At 33.7% G+C, this 14,567-nt stretch overlaps 1 protein-coding gene across 1 annotated transcript; it reads left to right on the top strand.

The window, feature by feature from the left end:
* Positions 1-404: 404 nt before the first annotated feature.
* Positions 405-4,615, top strand: LOC139893042 (uncharacterized). The gene is made up of 4 exons (XM_071876179.1): positions 405-473; positions 605-645; positions 2,265-2,376; positions 4,213-4,615. Exons 3-4 carry the CDS (start codon positions 2,283-2,285, stop codon positions 4,353-4,355), a joined length of 237 nt encoding a protein of 78 aa, XP_071732280.1. The 5' UTR covers positions 405-473; positions 605-645; positions 2,265-2,282; the 3' UTR covers positions 4,356-4,615.
* Positions 4,616-14,567: the final 9,952 nt, after the last annotated feature.

The raw sequence follows: 14,567 nt of genomic DNA, 5'->3' as shown, positions 1-14,567 counted from the left end.
ACTTCGTGCTGATAACGTGTTATAATTTAGGAGTTTATAACTACCTTTTAGTAACGTAGTCTCTAATTATAGAATAGAAAGAAGAGAGAGTAGTATGCATATGAAATATATTGAAAAGTGGTGTCTCTGTAAGTTTACATCCTTCAATATTTAGAGTACAATAATTTACTGTACATGATAGGTGAAATAATAATAAAATATAAAGTTCTTCACGAGATACAACAACTCTTGGATTTATGTGAAAAATTGGCAGCCACTTTTGACATTTTATAACACTATTAAAAATGGATCTATAAGCGGTGGGTGAAATTTGCAATATGTTATCAAGTAAAGTACTGTCTTAGTTCATAACACGATAATACGGGGTTCATAAATGAAAATTTCTCGAAACACCGGGTCAAATTTGCATCCAAACTACAACTTCGAAACCCTAAAACATCACCACTTCTTCCTTTGTTCATTTCAACAAATCGGTACGTTTTCAGCATCTCTAATTTATTATTCTTTTTATTATATGATATATTTATATTTATAGCTATAGAATCATCTATATTCATTCATTGTAAAATTAACAAATTTGATTAAGTTTCGTTGATGATGACAGGTTTTTCATAGATCTATTGGTGAGTACGCACATCCACACAGGTAATCCGCTATCAATGAAAAAAAAAAAAATTTGTATTTGTTTTATCTGATAAATGATAAGTGTTTATTTTGACTGATTAAACTGCCTAATTAGCTTTATTGATAAACTCAGATTATTAATTTATTATGTCAACAATATGCAATATATTATTAATAATTAATTTAAAGAAATGGCAACGAAGTGTTGAATTGTTGATTAACAACTATTTTGATTATTGAGATAATTGATGGATATGATACTTGTTTTGAATTTTTTATTGCGTCCATTTCATAGTTGTTTATAATCAGTCTAATACCATCTATAATGGATAATCAGTATCGGATCGACCCCTAGTTTAGACAAAAAAACGGTTTTGTTACTATGCGGTTAGGTACCGGGACTCCAGATATGAAAACCGAAATACAAATTGAATATAAAGAGCTATGGGTATCAATAAGTATCATGTAATATGCTTCATACTAGCACAATTACAACATCGAATGCCACGGTATATAGCTAGCAGACTAACAGATTCACAATGTGAGAGGACACATTTTGAATTCATTTGAAATATTACATAAGAAGATTGTTTAGTTACATAACAATGTTGATACATAGCAGATTGTTTGAATGCGTTTTGTTTTCTTATGTAAGCATTTAATTTGTAATTTAAACAAATTATATTAGCAGATTATTTGTGCCGGTTTCGGTAAGAGTAGCAGATTAAATTGTGTAAATGCATCAATGCATTTGCATAACAAATTAATCTGTAATTTAAAATAGCAGATTGTTTGAGTACATTTACTTAAATGCTTATGAGTAACTAAGCAGACTGTTTAGAATCAGTTTAACATATTACATAACATGGTCAATTACGTAACAACTCCAGCTGACGTAAATGTTATGCTATCGTTAATAACTAATGCAAAATGTGTCCACTCAATTACATTATTGGCATTTAGTACGGTTCATTTTCTTTGTTTTAATCAGTACCCAGTACTAAACAACATATTAGCAAATTCAAAATTCAGTTCCAAACAATAGAAAACTGAAAATTACCGGTGCCACTTTGGTTAATCGGTACGGTATTCGGTTCTTGAAATTCCTAATTTTCGGTTTCGGTATTTGCGGTTTTGGCACGGTACGGTTCTGGTACCTTTTGTTCGTTTACACATTTTAAGGACCTTTACTGATTGAAGACCCGCAGACGTGATATCTTGCCCGAATTGCATGGATTTTCATTGTTTTTTCCTTTTTATTCCCCGCCTTCAACGTCTTAATTGGTTTAAGTGCTAGAAATGATAGCTTACATATTTATTGCACTCTAAACATGTTTTTATTTGAGATTACTTTGGACTTGGAGGAAAATAAATTAAGAAATTAGAATTTTTTACTAAATTTGTAAGAATATGTATACACGTATTTGCTATTATACATCAATAAGCTTATCTAAGCTATGTTTGATTTACTACCTTCCGACTGTACTCTGTTGCTAAGTTTATTATAGCTCTCATACCATTTAATCCTCACATCTATAATATATCGAACTTAAAATGTGAACTGTATCACCTGATTTACTTTAAAATCTTATATTTGTATGATCTTGTTACTTGTGGCTGATGTTGTGTTATTTTTCTAGAAACTTAAGTGTGCAAAGATGACTGGGGCCAAGATTGTCGGTGCTCTTGCAGGATCATTTGTACTTGCATTCACATGTGATTATATTATTTCTGACAGGAAGCTTTTTGGAGGTATATTACCATCTTGATGAACTTGAATTTCCAACCAATGCCTATTTATCTGTCACTTGGCCAAATTATATATCATGTCCCTCTTGTACAATCAGATATACCTTGACCTTATCTTTGATGGATACGGTTATATATTATTTTCACCTATAAATGTGTCAATTATGTTTTTGTTTATCTTTAGTGGGTTATGGGTCAAATTGGTTAAAGGAGTTAGCTATCGTGTAAATGTGTTGGACGTTCTAACAACATCTTAAGTCTAGTTGAACTTACAAATTGTTGATCACTGTACAAAAGTGCTTGTTGGTTGGCCCAATCTGAACTGGACAATGTTCTGAAATGTTAATTATTTAGGAGTTTGGCTTGTACATTGGCCCATCTGACCCGATCAGATCCACCCTGTTTGACACTCGCTGAATTTTAACTATGTGGAATATAGTTTAACATAAAACGTGACTATTGTTTAAATTGAAGCTTAATCATAAATCATTTCACACCCGAATCTCATAGGCAAAATCTCTTTAATTTATTAGGCATAACATAAGTTACATTTTTCTCTTCATTTCATTATGATTATTATTATTATTATTACAATTATATATATATATATATATATATATATATATATATATATATATATATATATATATATATATATATATAGGGCAGGTTCAAACGAGAACCAAAAAATGGCGAGAACTGCGAGAACTTTTTAATTTCGTAGTTTTTATGCATTTAAATGCAACAAATTACATGCAAATGTTAATTAATGTTCATATTATTAACAAACATATGTTCATTACCACAAATTACATGTTAAATTGTTAATTATATAAAACTGTTCACATGTTCACAAACAAATATGCACATGTGAACGACAAATTATATATTTGATTATATAGGTAAAATATAACTTTTTTCAAACTATTTTATGTTAATTTTTACTTTCCATCAACATTTATGGGTGATTCAATCTAGTTACATGCGAAAATCTTTATAAATCCATAGTTCTCGCAGTTCTCGCCTTTTGTATAGTTCTCGTTTGAACTTTTGACTCTATATATATATATATATATATATATATATATATATATATATATATATATATATAGGGGCAGGATCAATCGGGGGGAAGCAAATTTTTTTTTTTCCTTCGTTTTTTGGATTTTTTTTCAGGCATCAAGATCACACGAAAATATGAACATTTAGAAAAGACACTTCGTGATGAATGTTATTATTTAGGCGGGAAAACGATCGACAAAAATAACATTCAAGATAATATTGTTCGTGAAGAATGTTAACTTTTTTTTTTTTTTTTTTTTTTTTTTTTTTTTTTTTTTCATGTTTTGTGAAGTAAAATTTAGCCCGATTTAGGGTTTAGGGTTTAGGGTTTGGTGTTTTGGGTTTATTCCATAAACCCAAAACACCAAAACCTAAACCCTAAACTTTAAACCGTTCGTGTTAAAAACTCAATTTAAATCCTAAATCTAAACCCTAAATCTAAACCCTAAACCCTAAATATCTAAACCCTAATATCTAAAACCTCAACATACGCTCGAAAAACACGATAATTGTTATATATTAGTTCTTCGATCGTTTTCCCGCCAAAATAAAAACATTTATCACAAAGTGTGTTTATTAAATGTTCATAGTTTCATCCAATCTATAATGTTCGTGAACAAAGTTTTTTCAAAAAACGAAAAAAAAAAAAAGATTTTGCTTCCCCCCGATTGGTTACTTCCCTCTTGATCCTACCACTATATATATATATATATATATATATATATATATATATATATATATATATATATATATATATATGTTTTTGCGCTGTAACAGGTACGACTCCATCCACGGTTTCAAACAAGGAATGGTGGGAAGAGACTGACAAGAAAATGCAGGCATGGCCTCGCACTGCTGGGCCTCCGGTGGTTATGAACCCAATCAGCCGCCAAAATTTCATAGTCAAGGCCAGTGATTAATTTCCAATCTTTCTATTATTTTTTTAATAATCGATGATTATTAAACTTCAACTGCAGCACTCGGATAAGCTTTCTGTTTGACTTGACCTTTCAATTTTGTCATCATCGTCACATATTAGTCGATGTTATACATAATAAATTCATTGCGGGCTGCGCTTAATTTGATCATTTGCTGTTATTGTTGTCATTTCTTTCTGCATCGGTTATTTGGTGCTGCAACTTAAAGGTTAATAAATACTTTGGAGTCTTTGTTGTTTTTGATGTGTTTAAATTCTAAAGTTCTTCAATATAGTCCGGAGTCCTGACCCATATGTTTTGATGTGTGTTTGACTGCGTTTATATCGAAGACCATATTGAAAAAATAAAGCTTTGATAAAATAAGCTACACTTGAAGTAACTTTTAATATTAAGCTAAGATCTTATGAAATGAGAAAATTAACATACTTACTCCTTATATCTTTATATACAATTTGTTTTTTGTCCGTGTATGTCAATTTATATCTTCAAGCTTTAGCTGATTTAGTAAACACTTATAAATATAAGTTTCAGCTATTATAGTTATAAGTTTCTCGTTCCAGCTAATAGCTAGTTTTGTCAAAGACACACTAAAAAACTAAAAAGTACTATATTCGAGAGCTTTGTTGTGACTTATGTAAAAGAAGTGGTTACTTTTTTTTGTCAAGAAAACGGAAATTGGAGACAATATCGAATCGATGTTCGCTTGAATAATATGTCCAAGAAATTACAACCAACTGACACCAACCAAATTGAAGCCCAACTATTACTACCTACAATTGAAGAAAATATAAGATTGTTACTAATTAGACGTTACTTGAAACCGAATAAACTACGCCTTAAACAAACTATCTTGATGTTCGAACAGCTGGAAAGAAAAATTGAATTACATTTCACCTTTGGGACTTGAACGTCTTTAAATTGAAACTTACTCAGGATGAGAGATTTCTTGAAACAGGTCTTTGAAGGTTTTTCGTATGCCCGAGAGACATATTTAATTAATGTGGCTAACATGTTATGATTCAAGTCGGGTCATACCCAATAACAAGCTTACCGACACCTTAAACGTATTTGATCTTAACTGTTGGATCATTAATCAAATACGCGACACTTGAATTTTAGAAAATCGGGTTTCTAAAATATTATCACTTGAGATAAATTGTTTGGACAATTTATATATAAAGGATTTGATTATTTATATGTATAAATAATTATGTTTTGTTATACTTTATAAATTAGTTTATAAAGTACAAGTAACCTATATTTATAACTTGAAATTTAATAACAAGTTTTATATAAAATGTAACAAGTTTTATATAAATTATACTTGTTATTTAAATGATATAAGAATGCAGATTTTGGGACTCCTAGGTGACATCCCATGCTTGCCTTGGTTACTTGAAAACAATATATTCCTTAAGGCATGCAAGACTCTCTTTAACCAAGGAATTCCTTGACTCAAGTGAGAGGGTAAACAAGCAATACACTAATAAAAACTGCCTTTTTTCCTGCTGAAACACAGCAGCTGGCCGTGGCCTTTTAGAGGGAAGAAGGGAGTGTTTTTGCATAGTAATCTTGTTAATCAAGTGTCCTAATTAAATCCTAACCAAAGTACTAGGTGTTGGTTATTAGTTTCGGGTATTATCTCTTGAGGTTTCATGCTTTTGAAGCTTGCATTCTCATCATCTTTCTAGTAGCCGCTGTCCAGTTTTTCAAGTGTAATCAAAGGGGTTTTGAGCTTGGTTAATTAGTTAGTTAAGTGCCTAAATCTTAACTAACTTAAAGGGTGGTGTTGGTGCATCAAAGGATTGAGTTTTACACTCTTGTTCATCATCATCTTGTAACCTCCTAACTTGGAGTAGGTACATCCCTTTTCTAGCTCTTTTATAGTTGTAAGTATATTTCTAGACTTGATATGGTTTTGGGATTCATGTTTAAAAGGATTAAACAACATATTAATTTGTTTGTGAAAATTGCTTCCGCTTAAAAGTTGAAATTGGTTTTGACATGTACATATATGAAACTTGTTAATATGATGAATTCAAACAATGGTATCTAGAGCCGAGGTCATAGAAATATGCTTCCTGTATTTGGCTTGAAAACCCATTTAGATTACAATCTAGTAACATGCATGAAACTAGAATCAAAAAATTTTTGGGTTTTGGGTGGGATGTTAAAATGGCTGAATTTATGGGGCTTCCAAAAGGGTTTGGAGCTTCAAATTTGGTCATGTTTTGTTGTTAGTTGTTGTTCACAATCAAGCCTTGACCTTGTGGTTGGATGTGTGTATGATTTGGTTGATTTATTCATTCTTATAGTTTGTAATATTTATTCATTCATTTGGTTTGTAATAATCTTGTAATTTGGCAATGTAATTTATTTTATTTTGGTATGTAAAATAGATTAGGTTGTAATTTCTTTTTCCTAGAAAAAAAATGTATTAGGTTGTATATTTTCTTTGTAAAAAGAAATGAAGATTCAAGATGATGAAGGAAGAACACAAGATGGAGCATATGGATGCAAGATTAAGTGGGAGATTTTGAAAAATCTCTTACTTTGTGATCTAACCCTTTAGGTGACACTTGTTTTCGGCTAAACAAGTGTCCACCACCTTGGCTTGATTGTGAACATTGTTGTTATGCATGCTTGTATGATTATTGTGTTTGTATGTTTGGATGATACAAGTAAAATCACATATTAACAACTTGCAAAATGACATTATAATTGGTTATATTAGAAACAACATAAGGACTTAATAAATGGTTATTATGAACAACAAAAGGATAACATATAAAATGGTTTATACAAGTTTATTGGATATAAAACTTGACATGAAAAATGGATTTTCAAATGGACCACACACTAAATGCATGTTAGTGTATGGAAATTGTGTTTTCTTATACTAGAATAAAGAAAACTTAAAAATCCCTTTAATACTAAAACAAGGAAAACAAGTTTAACGTCATCCTTTTGTGGGACACTTAAACATAGTAGGGAACTCATAATGGGATAAAGGTCACCTAACCGTTATGAGCAAACTAATATGTTAAGATAAAATTTGCATGCTTGTGGGATAAAGGTCACCTAACCACTTGCATGTTAATTTTACATGTTTACACAAGTATGACGACTTGATTTGGGAATCATGAACTTAGGATCACCGAAGCATGATGAACAAATAGGCGTTGATGGGATAAATATGCCATGCAAAAGGATTGCATGATCCCATAACTTAGAAGTTGCAAAAGGATTGCAATTGTCACATAAATGACTACCTAGCTAAATCAAATGACGGGATAAAGGTCACCTAACCGAAATTTGATTTACCGTTGGATTCTAAGATTTAATAAAACAATTAAAATATAAAAGGGTATTGTTTATTAAATTTAAAATCGATACTTAAAGGAACTTTGTTAAATTTTGTAGATGGCCGCCAACAACAACAACAACATGCAAAATGCACCACTTAACCTAAACAACCTATCGTTAAGGTCTCTCCTCGAGAAAGACAAACTCAACCATACGAACTTTATGGATTGGTTCCGTAATCTTAGAATTGTCCTCAAACTTGAGGATAAAGCGTATGTGTTGGAGGACCCTATTCCCGACCAACCGGACGAGGAAGATATAGAGGGCATGGCTTATTGGGATAAGTATTGCGCCGATTCGGTGCAAGTCGCTTGCCTAATGCTTGGGACTATGATACCCGAACTCCAAAAGAATTTCGAGCATCATAGTGCATATGACATGATCACTCAATTGAAGGAGATGTTCCTTCAACAAGCTCGTGTCGAGTGCTTCGAAACGGTTCGAGCGCTACATGCATGTCATATGGATGACACCCAATCCGTTTCATCTTATGTCCTCAAAATGAAAAGCCTTATTGATCGCGCAAACCGTCTTAATCTCAACATATCTAATGAGCTTGCCACGGATCTTATCCTAAACTCCTTGTCAAAGAGGTTTGACCAATTTGTAATTAATTACAATATGAATGGGATGGATAAGACCATTGGAGAACTTCATGGCATGCTTAGGACGGCGGAAACTAGCATGGGTAAGAGGGCTTCACCCGTGCTAATGATCAATGATGGTGGGTCCAAAGGTAATAGCACCTCTAAGCCTAAAGCGGCTAAGAGGAAAGGACCCGCCCATCAAGGCAAGGGAAAGGGGAGGATGGTTACCCCAACCAAAAACAAAAACAAGAAGCAAAAGGTTGCCGGACAAGCAAACCCCAAGGAAGACCCGTGCTTCGGTTGCGGTGAAATGGGTCACTGGAAACGCAACTGCCCGGTCTACCTTAAGGAGTTGAAGGAAAAGAGGGATGCGGGGCAATCCTCAGGTAACATATATATGGTATATATAGAGCTTAGTATTACTTCTTCTAATACATGGGTATTAGACACTGAATGTGGAACTCACATTTGCAATTCTTTGCAGGGGTTCAAAAGAAGTAGCAAGCAAACGGGAACGTCAAGTCTCTTCATGGGTAATGGAGCCAAAGTGCAAGTGAAGGCTCAAGGAGACTTTGTGTTAAAGCTTCCAAGTGGTTTGAAACTTATTTTGAACAATGTTTTGTATGTACCGAATTTATGTCGAAACATTATTTCAGTTTCCCGTTTGAAACAATGTGATTTTAATCTTAATTTTGTTAATGATGATATCCACGTTTGTTTAGATAATGTATTCTATTTTAAGGCTACGCCTTCAAATGGAATTTATGAATTGGTTCATGATGACACATCATCTAGTAGCTCAATATACCATACAAGCACCAAGAAACTCAAAAGGGATTTGAGTGATTCCTACTTATGGCATTGCCGCCTTGGTCACATAAACAAGAACCGAATACATACACTTCAAAAGAATGGACTTTTGAAATCAAATGAGATGGACTCGTTTGATGTATGTGAATCCTGTTTGCAAGGCAAAATGACTAAATCACCTTTCAAAGGGACCTACGAAAGGGCTAAGGACTTATTGGGATTAATACATTCGGACGTATGTGGACCCTTTAAGCCCATAACTAGGAATGGTGAAAGATACTTCGTTACTTTCATTGATGACTTCAGTCATTTCGGATATGTCTACTTGTTAAGACATAAGGACGAAACTTTTGAAGCATTCAAAGAGTATCAAAACGAAGTACAAAATCAACTCAATAAGACAATCAAGGTACTTCGTACCGATAGAGGAGGTGAATACCTAAGCGATGCCTTCCAAGATCATCTTAGAAGTTGTGGGATTATCTCGCAACTTACTCCACCAGGAACACCCCAACTTAATGGAGTTTCCGAAAGGAGGAACCGAACCCTAATGGATATGGTTCGATCTATGATGGCAAGAAGCTCGTTATCTCTATCGTTTTGGGGTTATTGTCTATGCTCCGCGGCTCGTATTTTAAATATGGCCCCAACCAAGAAAGTGGAACGAACTCCTCACGAGATGTGGTTTGGAAAACCTCCTTCTCTTTCATACTTGAAAGTATGGGGATGTGAAGCTTATCCAAAGCGCTATAATGCTAATAAGTTGCATGCTCGATCCATGAAGTGTATCTTCATAGGATATCCTAAGGATGATATGGGATACTATTTCTATGATCCGACCGAGCAAAATGTATTTGTTGCTCGAAAGGCGGAATTCCTTGAAACTAAGTTCCTAATGGAAGGTAATAGTGAAAGGAAGATAGATTTTGAAGAGGTTTAAGATCAAATAGATGATACACAATTGGTTGACACTAGCACTCAACACGAAAATGTTGAGAATGATCAAGTGGTTGATCAAAGTACACAGGACGTTCGTAGATCTAGTAGGATTAGTAATCCTCCCGAGAGATATGGGTTTCTCATGGATGGTTGCCATGTGGTTGATTTGGATGAACCCACAAACTACGAAGATGCTTTATCAAGGATTGATAAAGATAAATGGCAGGAAGCCATGAACGCTGAGATGCAATTCATGTATGACAACCAAGTTTGGGAACTTGTTACACAACCGACTGGCTCAAGGCTAGTTGATTGTAAATGGCTTTTCAAAATGAAAACCGACATACATGGAAACTTGGATACATATAAAGCTAGACTTGTAGCAAAAGGTTTCACTCAAACTCAAGGGGTTGACTATGATGAAACCTTTTCACCTGTGGCAATGCTAAAGTCTATTAGGATATTATTTGCCATTGCTGCTCATTATGATTATGAAATATGGAAAATGGATGTCAAGATCGCTTTCCTAAATGGATATCTTGTGGAAGATGTCTATATGGTTCAACCTGAAGGTTTTGTTGATCCGAAATATCCTAAAAAGGTATGCAAGTTAAAGAAGTCAATCTACGGATTGAAACAAGCATCTAGAATGTGGAATCATCGTTTTAATGAGGAAGCCAAGAAATTTGGCTTCATTAAAAATGGTGATGAAGCTTGTGTATATAAGAAAGCTAGTGGGAGCACTATCATGTTCCTGGTACTATATGTGGATGATATATTGTTATTTTGGAAATGATATTCCGGCAATGCAAGGAGTTAAAACTTGGCTAAGTAAATGCTTCTCCATTAAGAATCTTGGAGAAGCACAATACGTTTTGGGGATTGGGATCTATAGGAATAGATCCGAGAAATTGATAGGTTTGAATCAAAGTGCATACATTGAAAAGATCTTGAAAAGGTTCGAGATGGAGAACTCTAAGAAAGGTTTGGTACCTATTCAAAGAGGAACGCTCCTTAGTTCATCTCAATGTCCCACCACAAAAGATGAACAAGAGAGGATGAAAAATGTCCCATACGCATCTGCTATTGGGTTAATCATGTATGCAATGATATGTACTAGACCGGACGTGTCATGCGCTCTAAGCTTGACAAGTAGATACCAGAATAACCCAGGAAACAGTCATTGGGCTGCTGTTAAAAGTATATTGAAATACTTTAGGAGAACTAAGGATATGTTTCTAATATATGGGTCTGGTGAAGAGGAACTCGCAGTAAAAGGTTACGTGGATGCGAGTTTCTAAACTGATCGAGATGACTCTCGATCACAGTCCGGTTATGTCTTCATGTTAAATGGAGGTGCGGTCTCTTGGAAGAGTTCAAAACAGGATGTTGTTGCGTTATCCACTACGAAGTCGGAGTACATTGCCGCATCATTGGCAGCTCAGGAAGCTGCATGGATGAAGAAATTCATCGACGACTTAGGAGTGGTCCCTTCCATTCAGGACCCTCTTGAGATCTTTTGTGACAACGAGGGTGCGATTGCTCAGATCAAGGAACCTCGTGCTCATCAAAAGACTCGTCACATTGAGCGGAGATTCAACTACATCAGGGATGAGGTTGAAAAGGGAAAGATATGTATTCACAAAGTTCACACAGATCATAATGTTGCGGATCCACTCACGAAGCTTTTACGTGGGCCAAAACATGAGGGACATGTTTGTGCATTAGGGCTTCGATATGCTAGTGATTGGACATGATCTATTTTATGTATTGTAACGGAACGAATTAGCTCAAACTCATTAATATAATTATGGTATTAATTTAATTTTGAGTCGTGTTCCTATTTTGCATATTTTATCCATGAATAAATAATTATTCTAAATTCCGTAGTTGATCACATTTGTGGGAACAAGTGTGAGGTCTAGACTATTATGAACTTGGATTGGTTAACATTCAAATGGTGAATGTGGGGCGAGGTTGCAACCAAGGTTCATAGATATTTGTGGGACACAAATATTGGAAGACCCGCTCTCAAGATTTACTGTATGGAGCCTTTGTGGTTGATCACATGTAATCTTGAGTAAAGGAGAATATCATTGTATCCTCTGACCTGAGATACATATTGGGTTCAGATATTCACCGAATATCGTGCCTTGATTCCTTCCTTCGCTATTCTGAAAAGGTAGCTCATAAGGGAGGCTTCAGGTATGGTACAAAGTGTAGTGTCTAGGACGTATGTAGCCAAGATGGAATTTGTCCCTCTTATTCGTTGAGAGTCAGATGTCTAAGGCCTGATAAAGTTAAATCTATAAGAGAGTGATCACTCTATGTCTCTTGGATTTAACATGACATCTAGGACAAAAGGATATATTGAAAGATTCACCTAATCATATTCGAGATGGGAACTCGAAAGGGATGATGTTATTGAATGGCACCAAGTCATAACATATTAGGGGTGATGGACGGTCGTTAGGTGGTATCCATCACTTGCATTAATTTCTTATGTTTCTCGTGCAAGTGGGAGATTGAAGGTTTTTCGTATGCCCGAGAGACATATTTAATTAATGTGGCTAACATGTTATGATCCAAGTCGGGTCATACCCAATAACAAGCTTACCGACACCTTAAACGTATTTGATCTTAACTGTTGGATCATTAATCAAATACGCGAAACTTGAATTTTAGAAAATCGGGTTTCTAAAATATTATCACTTGAGATAAATTGTTTGGACAATTTATATATAAAGGATTTGATTATTTATATGTATAAATAATTATGTTTTGTTATACTTTATAAATTAGTTTATAAAGTACAAGTAACCTATATTTATAACTTGAAATTTAATAACAAGTTTTATATAAAATGTAACAAGTTTTATATAAATTATACTTGTTATTTAAATGATATAAGAATGCAGATTTTGGGACTCCTAGGTGACATCCCATGCTTGCCTTGGTTACTTGAAAACAATATATTCCTTAAGGCATGCAAGACTCTCTTTAACCAAGGGATTCCTTGACTCAAGTGAGAGGGTAAACAAGCAATACACTAATAAAAACTGCCTTTTTCCTGCTGAAACACAGCAGCTGGCCGTGGCCTTTTAGAGGGAAGAAGGGAGTGTTTTTGCATAGTAATCTTGTTAATCAAGTGTCCTAATTAAATCCTAACCAAAGTACTAGGTGTTGGTTATTAGTTTCAGGTATTATCTCTTGAGGTTTCATGCTTTTGAAGCTTGCATTCTCATCATCTTTCTAGTAGCTGCTGTCCAGTTTTTCAAGTGTAATCAAAGGGGTTTTGAGCTTGGTTAATTAGTTAGTTAAGTGCCTAAATATTAACTAACTTAAAGGGTGGTGTTGGTGCATCAAAGGATTGGGTTTTACACTCTTGTTCATCATCATCTTCATCATCTTGTAACCTCCTAACTTGGAGTAGGTACATCCCTTTTCTAGCTCTTTTATAGTTGTAAGTATATTTCTAGACTTGATATGGTTTTGGGATTCATGTTTAAAAGGATTAAACAACATATTAATTTGTTTGTGAAAATTGCTTCCGCTTAAAAGTTGAAATTGGTTTTGACATGTACATATATGAAACTTGTTAATATGATGAATTCCAACAGTCTTGAGGTAAAAGAACCATCTTGAACAAGTGGCAAAAAGCCACACTCAATTTTGATGTTACGGGGCGTGAGTTTGGGTGTGGGTTTAGAAAACAACGAAGCGAGTTTTGTGATTGGTCTAAATGTGTTCTTTTATAAAATTAATTGATTTTAATAATTTCTTTTCTTTTACTCAACGCTCAATCTTATTTTACCACATCAATATCACGCCTCTCACTCGCACTCGAACCGAGACCACCATAACAATACATTTTCAAACCATAGTGTTTAATCAGCAAAAAGGTGTAAAAAAAGGTCACACCATCAACTCACATACTCTATCATAACAAATGATCAATTTATGTTTTGAGATAAAAATTTAGTTAGACTCATTAATATTAACTTAACTATCACTTGTTTTATATCCTAACACCTAAAGTGAGGACCATCTTTAGCCCTTTGATATTCACCCATGAATATTTTCTTAGTTTGGTGAAAAAACATAATAATACGATTTGAAAATTAACAATTACAACTAATACAAAAATAAATTTAAACATAACCAAACAAGCAACAGAAACTACAAACCTAAATCACTGATCACACCAACAGGGTGGAACACAATTGACTAGAAAAATATTAAATACCTAACACGCCAACAACATATAACCTAAGTAACAATTATACTAAAAAACAGTAAGTAAATAAGCAGCAAAAAAAACGGTCGAGAACACGCTTGTAATAATAATATATTAATGTGTGATTATAATAATTGTATAATTCGACGACAATCCTAAGAACTATTATTAAAAAATCTTTTAGTTAATAATAATTAATATTTCTTTTTTCTTTTGAAGAAATAAAATAGAGTTGAAATAAATATAATTAAAAAT

The sequence above is a fragment of the Rutidosis leptorrhynchoides genome, chromosome 2 (genome assembly GCF_046630445.1).
Source record: "Rutidosis leptorrhynchoides isolate AG116_Rl617_1_P2 chromosome 2, CSIRO_AGI_Rlap_v1, whole genome shotgun sequence".
In the NCBI taxonomy this organism is placed as follows: domain Eukaryota; kingdom Viridiplantae; phylum Streptophyta; class Magnoliopsida; order Asterales; family Asteraceae; genus Rutidosis; species Rutidosis leptorrhynchoides.
Note: the sequence above shows the minus strand (reverse complement) of the source record. Positions and strands in the feature narration are given on the sequence as shown.